Source organism: Corvus brachyrhynchos, unplaced genomic scaffold (genome assembly GCF_000691975.1).
Source record: "Corvus brachyrhynchos isolate BGI_N302 unplaced genomic scaffold, ASM69197v1 scaffold89, whole genome shotgun sequence".
In the NCBI taxonomy this organism is placed as follows: Eukaryota; Metazoa; Chordata; class Aves; order Passeriformes; family Corvidae; genus Corvus; species Corvus brachyrhynchos.
In genome coordinates, this window is record NW_008246063.1 from 3,261,796 (window position 1) to 3,275,847 (window position 14,052).

The window sequence follows — 14,052 nt, forward strand, 5'->3', positions numbered from 1 at the left end:
CTGTGGTTCCCTGTTTGCAGGAAGTAATTGTTTTATTTACAAAAACTTCATTTCTAATGTTTTTCAAAAATGTCTTTGTTTTGATAATATGCTTCTCAGTACATAAAAAGGTCAATATATTATTTTGGATTTTTTTTCAGTTAAAGTGCCTTCAGCTGTTGGCATCAGAAATTGTATTTCTTCTGGTTTTGTAGTTGTTTGATCTTATAATGAAAGATTAAAAGGCCTTTTACATATTTTTGTATATAGACACACATAAAGGTTATTTTACATATTTTTGTATGTAGACACACATACATACATATAATGTAATTAACAGGGTCAAGTAGGTCACATTTTCCCACAAATTAGATCAGAGACAACTAAAATGCTGCTTGGCAGCTCCTTTTGAATAAACCTTTCCAAAACTTTGTGTTGTGTTCTATAGCAGCAGTTTTGGGGACCATTCCCTAAATGTAACTGCAGGAGAGGAGCAGGAAGTGATGGGCTGAGCTTTATTTGTGGATGGTTAGTGTTGTTTTTTTTTAACCTGCTGCGATTTAGCAGTCCAATTATATGTGAGGGGGGTAGAAAATGCCACGTGGACTGGGTGGAAAAATGCAGAGAATCTAATCTAGGAAGAAGGAATGTGATGGGAAAAATATGCTGTGGTCTGGGATGGGACTGTGTTGGGAGAAGAGGTTGTAGAAGTTCTGCAAGAAACGATGATTTAAAAGGCAAAAAAATGACATGATTGGTGTTTATCTTTCATTTTTACCTTTCCTTCATGTTGCACTGAAATGCTTTGTCTGATTTTCACCCCCAAAATGGCTCTTTTAGAGACATATGGAAAGATCACTGTACACTCTAAGATAGAAATGACATTTCACACATGAAAGATAATGAGACTCTCAAAATATAAACTCTCAAGGTTTGGTTGCAGTAAATATTCCTAAAATAGTTTGCCAAATGCTGATGGGTGATATTAGAAGGAAGGCTGTTGAAGTTTATGAAGTATTGCACTTCTTGAAATATCTGTTATTTAAAAATTACTGCTCTTGCTTACTACTAAAAGCAGGTTAAGCTTCATTAAGAGTGTTTCATATTATGGTTCTGAAAGGAAGGTTATGTTATGATCTATTTATTCTTTCCACAGATACTCTGCAAATATGAAGTAATTCATGGTCTGAAACTTAGTTTTAAATACTGAAAATCAGGATATGTGCCTCGTGTTCTAAAGTGTTACTGCTTTTATTGGTCAGGAAAGCATTTAGAAAAAATATCTCTTGCTTGATCTTTAAAGAGAGTTAAGAATTACAAGTTGTTTTTTTTTTTTTTACAAAGACATAGACTGACAGGACAAGGGGGAATGGCTTCAAACTGACAGAGAGTAGGTTTAGATTGGATATTAGGCAGAAATTCTTTACTGTGAGGGTACTGAGGCCCTGGCACAGGTTGCCCAGAGCAGCTGTGGCTGCCTCATCCCTGGAAGTGTTCAAGGCCAGGTTAGATGGGGTTTAGAGCAACCTGGTCTAGTGAAAGGTGTTCCTGCCCATGGCAGGGAGTTGGAAATAGATGATCTTTAAGGTCCCTCCCAGTTCAAACCATTCTATGTTTCTATGATTTCAATTTCTGTATGAAATCTCATGTGCATTGTCCAGAGAATTTAAAAAATACATAAAACTTCAAAGGTTTTGCGTACCATTTTGGTTTCTGGGAAGTGTTAACTTCATCTTCTGCATTTTAATGGTACATTTCTTAGTTGACAGACAAGCACATAAAACAAAAATTGGTTTCATGTTTAGATATTCAAGCAAACACAATCCTAATTTTTGTGTTGAGTACAAGATTTGGATTTGTAACAACCTTTGGGTGATTGGTGTAAGTGCCATAAAATACTGCTTAGCATATGAAGAAAACCAAAATCAATGGGTTTGTGATGACTTCCAGGTTTAAAATATATTAAATACCTGCATTTTTTCCAGGAACTCATAGGGGATGGGCTGCAGTGCAGATGCGTTTGCTCCATGAACTTGTCTATGCTTCCAGGAGAATGGGCAATCCTGCCCTGTGTGTCAGGCATCTCTCCTTCCTGCTCCAGACCATGCTGGATTTCCTTTCTGACCAAGGTATGACTTTCTACAGAAGAATGTGTTTGCAGTTTCTATTGACCCACAGTCAAATAATGTGACTGTTTTGAAATACAATTAATTGGAGAAGTAATGGAGAGCACAGAAGTTGGGGAATTCTGTGTATGCCTGAGGTGGGTTGTTGATGGTAATCAGTCAACAGAGAGTTGAAATTAGATGATCTTTAAGGTCCTTTCCAACCCAAACCATTCTGTATTTCTAACTTGTAGAGAATGAACATGATGGACCTGAGTTAAACAGTGTTTAACTGGGACAGTGGCCTTAAATTTCTCTACATTTCTTCAGTTTCTTTCTTTTTTTTTTTTTTTTAATCAGCAATAAATTTCAACAGGATTTTAATACATTTGTCAAAGGTTGACAATGCAAAGTGTCTGTGGATGATTTTCAGCAATGGGAATTTACAGAATCACCTGGAAAGCCAAAAGTGACAACTGTTACGTTTGTATTACATTGCTTAAGAAAAATATTCCAGACTGACCTATCACCCAGCTCAGTGAGACCAGTGATCTTAATTAGTGCTGAAAGATTTTAAAAATTGGTTTTGCTTCTCAGTAAGCTAGGTAAAAAAAAAGCATTTTTTTCCAGTTACTCCTTTGTTTACAATAAAGAGGATGGAAGTGAAAAAGGATAGGGTTTATTTTTTTTCTTTTCTCCTTTAGTTATGGCCACCTGTCTCCCCTTAGTGACTCCTGCAGCCAAGAACTGTATTGGCAAACTTTAGGTTTTTGCTTGATTTTTTCCCTCTGTTTAGTGGCTTAAATCAGTGCTGGAGGAAGGAGAGGAACTGGACTAAAATGGATAAACTGGACTAAATGTGCTTTCTGCCTGTAGATCTTATTTGCTGTTAAAAGGTCCTTGGATTTTCCTGGACTTACAGTGAAGCTTTGTTAAGATGTGTGTGGAAGGTTGTGCTGAAGACAAGGTTTAAGCTCTACCACTCTGCATCTCCACATGTGACATTGTTAATCCCTAATCCTAAAAAGGTTTGAACTCTTGAAGAAAAGCAACTTTTTTGTTTTTTGCCTTCACACATTGTATGTCTGAGTAAAGCCTCTGGTTTCATAAGACCTATAATAACTGAGATATTTAGTGCCTTTGAGAAATCAAACTGAATGTTCTCCCATGTGTTTGAAAAATATTTTTTTCTCCTTCTCTCCTGAATATGTCCAAAATAGAGCTTGCTGTTGAGTTTGATGTATTTTATTGATATGCTCTTGCTCAGACATGATGAGTGGTGTTCCAAAGGAGCTGAAGTGTGGATGACAGTGCCAGAAATGTATTTCTGGCTTGTAATTTTTTTGGTAACTTTTCTGAGATTGGTACTGTGTGACCATAGAATCATTAAGGTTGCAAAAGGCCTCCAAGATCATCAAGTCCAACCTGATGTTATGCAAGGGTCCATTTAGCATAGAAAATTACTTTAAATAAATAATTCTTTTAAAAACATCAGAATATTAGGAAAAAGTAAACCAACAAACACCCTTCAGTCTTGAGCTGTGGCAAAGAACAAAAGCAAGACAATTGAAGGCAGAGGGTTATGTTACTGTTTTACTTACTGTGAACTGTTCTCCTTATAAACTGTTAAAAAGGTGTCATTAGTATTTTTCTCTGATAATCACAGTGAAACATCCAGATTTTCTCAACCAATTGAAGGTTTAATTAGAAAACAGAAATAATGCAGTGGTATTGGAGTTCAAGAGTGCCAAGATTTTACTGTTCTTCTGTTCTTCTGCATAGAAAGTTACCAGTTACCAAGGGTGGAAGAAAACTCACTGTTTTGAAAAGTCAGTTTTTTGAATGTTTTCTTTCCTAAATAAACTTCGTATTTTTAAATCTTGTTACTGATTATCTGCTAAATCCTATTCTTGTATTTAAAGTTTGGGTAGTTTGCAAGTCATTGTAAAAATTAGAATAAATAGAAGTGAAAACTCTTAAGCTGAGAGGAAGTTACCAGCTAAACATTTGGCACTGGAACTTGATCTTCTAACCTTTTTCTCTCAGGATTAGCTGCCTCTAGACACAGAAAAGGAATATTTTCTAGTTTTTTAATCTAATTCTGTTCATTTACTAGTTCAGTTGAAGTTGGTATACTGGGACTTCACAGAACAGAAAAAAGAGATTTATTCTCCAAGTAGAAATTCAGCAGATGAGATTTACTTGTTCCAGTGAAATCTAGATCTATTAATTAGAAGCTCTTGCTTCTATTAATGGAACACAAATGCATAGTCAAAACTCGTTTGTGTTTAAAATAAAATTTAGTGTTTTAATTGAATGACACATTTTAAAATACAACTTGTCTATGTTTACTTGAATTTACTTGAACCTCCAACCATGCAGCCTGGCAAAGCTAAATAAAGAGTATCATCAAGTAAATAGGAGATGTCAGTCACTATTTTAACAACATGGAAGCTAAAAATTTGATACAAAATTAAGCTAGTTACATAAATACGTAAAATGCAGTCTTCTGCTAAGCAAAAAGAGGTACTAAATTCTGCATAAACCTCTAATCTCAAGCCATTATGTTTTAATGTTACCAAGCCCTTAAGAATCACTTTCTTTAAATAAGAATTAAAATACGCAGTTGCAAAGTTGCTTGGAATTAAACCTATCTTTTGCATAATACTTTTTGAAACAAAATTGTGTACAGCTCAGTGAATTTGAATTGAGTAATGTCAGATATTTGGAAAAAAAGCCATTCTTTTATTGTGGCTCTTTCCTGATAATATCCATACTAGTTAAAAGGACTGTGACATGCACTGAGTGCAAATAATTCTGAGTTGGCTCATCTGTTAGGGCCTCACTAAACACAGAACTATTTGGAAACAGCTGCTAAGGAAATGTGACTGTCCACTCACCAAAGCATGTCCCTGTGGTGAAGGAGTATAAAGTTGGGAATGTGTCTCCATTGCCTTTTTGAAGAGTTGAGGTTTTAAAGCGAAAGCTGTGAGCTGCTTTACTTCAGAAAACGTGGCACCTGTTGAAGGTCATTGAAAGACCTTGTAGTTGATACACCAGGGGAGGGAGCAATAAACTTTGGATACATCAGGCGAACTTGGCATGGATACCAAGGAGCAGCTGACGGATTTTAGGGGAGCAGAGATGAAGATCATCAAAGATGTGCTGCGACTGAACGGGAGGTTGCCACTCTCAAAACCCTCCATAAGCAAGTGCCCAACCTTCCAAAAGTCTGGGAGGTCTACAAAGTGTTGGAGTTTTTGCTGTCTTGGCTGCCCTGGCTGCTCCTGCGAGGCTGCTCTTGCCCCATCCCACTGGTGCTGCTGCTGTGGCTCTGCTCCCTGGCTGGGCAGCTCTGGGAGGGACCCCGGGGAAGGCCCCATGGCACCCATGGAGATCTCCCCGATGGCACTCTGGGGGCCAGCACTGGAGCAGTGGTGGGGGTAACCCCTTTCCTGTGCTTCTCCTCATCATTCTTGGCATTTTCCTACTTTTCTGTTCTCTCTTTCTTTCCTCTTTTATGAAAAAAAGTTAGTGCTTTGGATCCCAACATTTAATTTCATTTGTGTTTTAATCCCACTTTCGGGTATGTTTAGAACCTTATTCCTTCCTGCAGTTGTGGATTAAGGCAAAACTTGCCTCTCCTCACCTTAAGTGGATCAGGACTGTCCCTCATCCGTGCAAGCTCATAGTCTTTCAGACGTTCAGCAGAAAATTCCTGCTCTTTGTTTCTGTGGCGAAGATCTTGTGCTGAGGCGACCTTTTCTCACCCACCATGCATAGCATGGGATGAAACTAGGAGTATTCTATTCTTTTTTTTTTTTCTTTTTTTTTGGGAGGGGGAGGAGCAGGGAGGGGGCTAGTTCCTTAAAGACCTTCAAGGTTCTTCTGTTTTGTTGTTTGGGAAATAATGTGCACTTTTCAGTGCTTCTCTGCCAAGATCTTCCTGTCCTGTGGTTATTGTTGCTGCTCTTGAGTTCTTTCCAGTCTTGTGGTGAGGTGACAGCCTTCACATCTGAGATCCCAACTGCTCTGTCAAGTACTTAATGAATTAAACTACTGATTCTGTGATGATTCTGCATTAAACATGCAGAAGCAATTTTTCATCTGTTGACCAGGGGTTTGGATTACTCTTGAGCTGTAGGTGATGGAGAGAACAGTACTTCCCAAAATATCCTGGTGTGCCTTTCTGTCCTTCCTCTGTGTGGTTGATTCTTAAATCACTGGATTTAAGAAAGGTGCTTTTTCTCAGCCTGTAGTGAGATCATTGTAACTGATGAAGAATTTCTGCCCAAATTTCTGCTGAATGCTGTTTCAGTTCCCCTCATCCTCTAGATGAGTTGGGATGGACTTGTCAGTGTTGGCTGGGCAGGCCACCTCGATGCCTTGACAGCTTGGACTTCTTGGTAGGCAAGGGACTTCTCACCATTAATCTGAGAGCACTTTCAAAACTTTTTCCTTTCAAGCCTGCTGTGCTCAAGTGATGAGTGAGATGTCAGCTGCCAGGGTGAGGATGTGCCTTTTGCAAAGAAGTGATGAGTTTGATCTAAGAAAGAAACTCCCAACCTTGTTTATCTTCAGAAATTATGGTTAAGCCGGGACTAAGCATAGTTTGATGATGTCAGATGTGGTGTCTTACAACTCTTAAAATATGTTTTTCGATCTTGCAGTTTGAAAGAGGAAATTATGCAGTATTTTAGACATTTTTATTTATAGAACAGATTGCATATGCATCCCCTCAGTGTCATTTAAATTTCAAATTGCTATGTAGAAGTATGGGAAATAAGGAAGAATATTAAACTGGGCTCATGAAAATTGACAGCTAGACCACAAGTGAATGTGGAAATGACTTTAACCCTTTGTAGCCCTCCTGCCCAGCAGCCGTAAGGACGAGACTCAATTTCTGAGAATCTTTACTTAAAACTGTAACGTTGTCTGAATTTCCGTCCAGACCTGGGAAATTGAAGTGAAGCTGCACAGACACTTGGTGGTTTTACCTCCCTGCAGAGATGGGACTAAATGGCATTTCAGTGGAGCCGGGGATAGGAATAGCCTATGAGCCTATAAATTAGTTTTGGGCATGGAATGATTTAAAACTGCATCTTTTTTTGAGGGACTGATGGAGCAGCTTGCGACTCTGTTCACCTCACTGCCTCCTGTTCTCTTGCTCTTGTCTTGCTGTGACTTTCTCATTTCCCCATGTTTACAGAGCTGTAGCCAGAGTTGTTGAGCGTTTCAGCTCATTTCAGTTTGAGCTGGTTGCTCACCATTTCTCCCGTTTGCCACTTCTCCTGCCTATTCTCATAATGTTGCTCTTCTTTTTTTTCTCCTGTTTTTCATATTTAGGTTAGAGGAAACAAGATTATAAATATTACAAATAAAGACATAAGCCCAGAAAAGATTTTGAGGTGTAACTTGCTCAACTCATGAAAAATAGTAACTTCACACAGAAGCAGGAAGCCTGCCAGAACTGAAGGATAATTGAGGTATGGAAAGAGACACTCAGGGAAGATTGAGCTGTATCAGAAAATTTGGATCAGCATTTTTTGCTTAGGAAAGAAGATTCCAGTGCTGGTCCTTCCTCTACAGGGAATAAATCTGTGAAATTATTTTGAAATGTAATTAGAAGTGGTTTATGATAGGGAGTGATCTGAACTGTAAAATGAGTAGTAATAAATTTCAGGTATCAGATAAGGTTCAAAGATGCCAAAAGCATTTTAATTTTAAACAGCTGAACTACAGTTGCAGTTAATTTCTTAAACTTGTTTTTATCCTCACTTTAAAATTACAAATGGCAAGTGTATTGCTGTATTTTTTTAAGAGTTCAGGGAGAGATGGAAGTTCTTCCAACTGATATATCTATGTCATAGTCTTCTTAATGACCCTGGCCATGCCAGTGGTTCTCTTTACAAGATTCATCACTCCCCTTATGCATCCATGGCCGTCTCAATACTGACTAAGTGACCCTTGTCATTGATACTTCTCTTGAAGTGAGGTAAATCAAATTCCATCCTTTGAACCCCTCTGGAGTTCAGTAAATTTGGCCTCAGTACTCAGAAGCTCTAGTAAATAGTAGTAGGTGTTTGGATAATTGTGATATAATAGGAAGAGGTTGGAACATCTTTGAAGCATGACTTATTTTCAGGGAATGATGGAGCATTTAAATGAGTGTGATTTAGTTAATACAGTGTTCCCGAATTAAAAAGGAAAAACAAAAAAACAAACCAAACCAAACAACAGTTATTGGTACATTAATTCATTAATGATTAGAAGAGATAAAAACAATAAGTGAATGAGTTTAGGGTGTTGAGGAAGGAGATTCGCAGTCATGTGCTCAGCAATAACCAAATCATCCCTGTATTATCAACAGTTTTCAGCACAAATCCAAAACACAGCCCCAGCCCAGCTACTGTGAAGAAAATTAACTCTACCCCAGCCCAAAGCAGCGCTTGTCAAAACAGATGTAAGCTATTCGGGAACTGGCAAAAGTGACAATATCACAATTTGTTGCTGAGTTGGTTGTTTAGAAGAGTTTCTAGAGTAGACTTGACTGTGATAATGTTACTTGAGAGTGGAGAGTAAGAGATCCTGTGTTGGAAACGTGCTCTTAGAGAGTCTGCTGATGCTGTCACAGGTAATCCCCCAGAGCTGTGTGATGAAGGCACCAACTGCTCTGCTCTACAGTTCTGTTTTGTGCTGCAATGCTTAAAATACTTTAAACTGCATTTAAATTAGGGCAGCATTTCTCATCGGATCATCTGTAGTGTGTAAATTAATTTTTAGAAAGGTAAATGTTACTGATTGCAAGGGCTAAAAAGAATGATGCTTTAATCAGATTGAACAGAGAATAAATGCAAGTTAAAACGTTAGAGTTGAACTCAGGTTTACTTAACTGACACTGATGAACTGGTTTTAATGCACTGTGTTGTATTTTAGGTGACAAAGTACCTGCAAGTTGGTTTTGCCCAACCAATAAACCTTTCAAAAGGGAGCTACTTTGGTTGGTGTTATAATATTCAGATTAACTGATTGCAGGATGAGGATGGAAATCTTCAGTATAATTACCAGGGAATATTTGTAGCAGCCTGGGTAGTTCTTAGCCATTACTTTGAAATATTTTGAAGCTTCACCATAGTGTCATATCCTGCCTGTGTACATACATATAAATAAGTGTACGTGTGTGTATGTGTAAAAATATATTAAACAGACTTGTCACCTCGTGTGTTTGATGTATAGCAGTGGCACAGTGTGGTGTAAGAATGAATATATTAAAAAAGCCTGAATGGAAATGCTTTCTGATGCATTGGAATAAAAGACTTGGGAGATTGTATATGAAGTAAAAGGAAGCTCCTTAGAAGCCAATTAACTCTTATTCATCCTGGTACCATGACCTTCACTCTTGTATTCCTGCTCCCAAAAGTTGTTAATCTGTGATACTTCTTGCTGCTTTTTTGAACTCCTGCCCTTTAAAAATCTCCCTCTGGAATTTGTATTTTGTAGCAACAAGCCAACTTATTAAATAACTTCCCTCAAACTGCTTTATTAAAAGGGTGTAATTTATTTTCCTGAATTACATGTCTTTTAGACTTAGAATTTTTTTTAGATGGAATAAATAAGTACAATGGAGTAAACTGAGTAAACTAGCAACAGGAATAAAAGATTCGTTTTCATAGATATGAAAAGCAACAATTTTTTAAGTCTCATGTTATATGAAGGAAAAAATTAAGTACTGTGAATCAAATGTTTAATATTACAGACAAAGCTGAAAGTCTCACACGTGATTTACCTTTGCTTAGACTTGAGTGTTAGTGGGGTACAGACAAAAACTCCAGCCAATGCCACAGCCAGATTCTTAGGCTACAATCAGCAGATCAATTGTTACAGTAAAATAGTGCTTTTTTATGACAAAAAAAATTCTGTTAATTTTTTTAAGGTCACTCATGAACAAAATGAAGTCTTTGAGCTTTAGCCCAAAATTCCTGTCTTCATGTAGGCAGCTCTGATCTTGAAGAAGTCTGATTTCCCTCAATTAATTGAGGGAAAAGATACAGGTGGGCAAATGGAGGCACATTGCCATGTTTTTATTCCAGAAAAAAAATTCCTTTGGGGAAGATCTGCTTTAATTGGCAAGATGAAGACATGAAGAATTAGTGCTGTATTATTAAGTGCTAATTTTTTTGTACCAAAGGAAGCTATTTTAGGAGGTGCTATGTTACTAAAATTCAAATACATTTTATATGAAATTTAACAGACTCAATACTGCTCTCTCACCCTAAATTAAAATTAAAGCCCTGGAATCAAGGTTGCTATTGAAATTGGCACTTTATATGGAAAAAGAAATATCCATGTTTAAAAATGGATCATCCATGTACCTTAGTGAACTTCCCCATATGATGTCCATTGAGTGTGATTGGATGTGCTATGAAAAGATGAGTAAGATAGGAGTGATACTGAAGAGATGTTTTTACAGAAGGATGGGAAAACTCAACTGTACGTAAGGAGAGAGAGCTGCCATGTTTGAATTTTAAGTTTTCAGACAGTTTTCCAGCTTTTTCAACAATTAAACCATCCTTTTCTCAAGCAGGCATTAAAATTTCGAATCCTTGTAAACCTTCCTGGCTAAATTCCTGTGACGTTGTATAACAGTATATTGGGGAAAATGTTCTGCAGAAATCAGTGTGTTGTTCTTCCCGTCCTCTGTCTCTGACTTTCCACACAGAATCCAGAATCAGATGTGTTTAACAGTTGTGCCATTGTATCTGCGAATATTTACAGAACCTACCTTGCCCAGCAGCAGCTTTGCAGCAGTCCTTTACTTCATTTATCATTATAGAAGTGAGCCTAATTTACTCCACTTTGTGTAGAAGTTGGACTCCTGGTACTCCTTAACATGAAAAAATTATTACTGATTTCAGTGGTTTACAGACTGGTTTTGTGTGTACAAAATATATTTTTTAGTATTGAAAGTATGCATGCAGACTTCTGAAGTTCTGAGATATGGTGGAGAGCCAGACACTGAAATTTTAATGGTGTCTTTATGAACTCTGTCTTCAGCTATGTTGATTTTTTAAATGAGGTTTTAACAAGAAATATTTTTGTTCAAACTGGCTGGGCCTTCATGTGTACACATTTTAAATAATTATTAAAAATCTTGTAATGGAAGACTGTGATGTGTTTAGTCAGTCTCTTCCCATTCTTTTTCTCTGTGGCAGTCACTTTAGAAGCTGAAAACATTCTGCTTCTAAAAGACAGCTATTTTTATTAGTCTAAAATACTATTTTCTTCCCCATTCCTGCAAAGTTAGCAGTAAATTGAGAACTTAGTTTTCGAAGATGAGCTATTACACAGCAAATAACTGAATCCTTTGTGTGGATGGAGTCAGTCTCTTTAATATAGTTCATGATGCTCTATTCATGAAAGGAGGTCTTAATCTCTGGGTAGCATAGATTAATTATTTTCCTGTAGTTTCTGCTCTTTTCTGTGTCAAACAGTGAATTTTATTTGTCTCTGCTGTGTTTATTTAGAGATTTATGTTGCTTGATTTCTTAAAGAAATGGGATTCATACTCTCTGCTGACTGCCAGTGCCTTTCTTCGTAAGAACAGCTTTGGAGTCTGTGTCGGGAACACACACATTTATTGCACTAGACAATGTTGGGATGAACACCCAGGGTTCCTGTGTTGCTTTCAAAGCAGCTTGTTCAAGTATCAGATTTCTGAGCAGTTTGAAGTTGTGGTTTCTTGCTCCATGTATTTTTCAGAAAAATATTAGAGGTGCTGTTTGTTACTAAAACTGTAGAAAGTGCCATCACCCAATCCCCATCAGAGTTAATGGGGTGGAAAAGCAGGTGGTGCTGCCTGCAGATGAGCTGCTCTGTTCTGCTGAGCTCCCACAGCCCAAGTGCTGCAGGAGTGGATTGATCGTGCAGGTCTTGCTGAGGTGCTTTGCTCACACCTCTGTCCTGGTCGAGCTTGGGAAGGGGGATGGCCTGAGTACACAAATGTGGTGCTCCCTGTCCGTCTGCATCTGCCCCAACCAGAGCTCAGGCACTACCTGAAAGGGTCTGAGGAGCTTTGCACACCCCTGCAATCTGTGATTAACTGCAGAGTAAAAAGTGTGTGGTGGTTGCTGTCCATGAATACTCAACTTACACTGCAGCTTTTGTGAGGGTCTTAATGTAGTTTGTGGCCTTTTTGAAATTCTTTAGACAATACACTGTGTCTTGATAGTAGGGAAGCAGATACAGACTTTTTTTCTTATCTAATTGTCAAAAGGCTCACCAGGTAATTTTCATTTTTTGTGTGTGTGTGAAGGAAATATCACAGAATAGTTTGGGTTGGGATGGACATTAAAGATCATCCCTGCCATGGGTAGGGACACCTTCCCCTAGACCAGGTGGCTCCAAGTCCCATCCAACCTGGCCCTGAACACTTCCAGGGATAGGACAGCCACAGCTTCTCTGGGCAACCTGTGCCAGGGCCTCACCACCCTCAGTAACTAGTTTTTTCCTAATACCTTATCTAAACTTGCCCTCTGTCAGTCTGAATCCATTTCTCCTTGTCCTGTCACTACATGCTCTTGTAAAAAGTCTCTCTCCATCTTTCTTGTAGGCTCCCTTTAGGCACTGGAAGGCCATATCTATGTTTATGGGTGCAAAAACTACTTTTTCTCTTTTTTTTTTCTGTCATTAGACTGACTTTTCTGTCTTGTTATATATTACTATTAATTTATTAAGGAAATGTTTGAGTCTTTCCTGAAAGAGTTGGGTCGGGACTGCTGCAGGAACGCCCCTCAGACTTCTTCTTTGTGACCATTATTCAGTGTTTTCAAGGGAGAAGGAAAAATCTCAGCCAGCACAAAGCACCCTGGGCAATGAGGGCTTTTGTTAAAATGTTGATTCTGCGCCTATCACTGAGGTAAAATTGAAGTCAGAAGGTATTTAGCTATTTGTTTTCAATATTTTAGTGAGCTGCATGAGGAAATGAAGTTGTTCCAATGTGGTTGGTGGGTCAGACATGAAATGTTCCCTTTCTTTATTCCACCTGGCTCTAGGTGTACTGCAAGGGACACCATGATTTGATCAACACAACTTCAACCAGTTGTTGCCAAAGAACAAATGCTGCATTTTTACTATTTGCCTTAGTGTTCAATGGGTAGTGCCTGAATCTGAGTACAGCTGTTTTAAATTTTTTCAAATATTAAAGAGCTAAAATCTACAGTTAAAGCAATTGTGTTCTCATTTTCTGTGTTATCTGCCAAGACATGAACTGCTGTTTGTGTGATACTGTTAAATCACAGTTGCTAAAGGGCTTAAAAATGTTAGTCTATAACTGACCTTCTGTCCTGTCCTGGTCTGATTTTTTCAGTGGCTCCATTATTGTGAAATACTGCTCCACATGACTGTGAAATGAGGAGAAAGTTGTCTTTTTCACATTTAGTAGCTTTTAATCACTAATGGTTTCTGACTGTGCACCTGAAGCTCTCAGATTTTTGTGTTCTCATATTAGAAGAAGGTTTGAAGCAGCTTGGACACAAACCCAATGCTTGTTATGTTGTTGTGAAGTAGTTAAGCAATGAAATTCCAAGAATATGGGTGGACTTGCTACATTTCCGGTGGTCAGAAGCAGTCAAAACCAATTTGGTATGCAATGGGGAAACTACCATGGGGTTATACTGATCAAACTGAGCAGAATGTGTTCGAGTGCCAGTGCTGACAGTGGCTTTGCTCAGCTTTATTTGGTTACAGCCATTCTGTGATCCTGGTCTTTCAGTGAGTCTGGAGAGAAACTGCGGGGAAAAAAATTGTGAACATAGTTAATCCAGATGAGAAAATAAGCTGTCACTCCTCACTCAGTAAATGAGTCTCTAATACCTACACAACAGTATCCAGTAGTGCTCCCAGCTGCAGGACAGGCTTTTAAAGCTGTTGAGGTGAATTCAGAGGTCACAGGATCAAGTGGTGGTTGCCT

General features: G+C 38.2%; 1 protein-coding gene across 2 annotated transcripts in view; it reads left to right on the forward strand.

The window, feature by feature from the left end:
- The window catches only part of TRAPPC9 (trafficking protein particle complex 9), a 469,795-nt gene that overhangs the window by 31,848 nt on the left and 423,895 nt on the right, over nucleotides 1–14,052 (forward strand). For both annotated transcript variants that reach the window (XM_008643073.2, XM_017746660.1), the window contains one exon: nucleotides 1,965–2,108. In XM_008643073.2, the coding sequence (XP_008641295.1) occupies nucleotides 1,965–2,108 (144 nt within the window). The remainder of the gene's footprint in view (nucleotides 1–1,964; nucleotides 2,109–14,052) is intronic.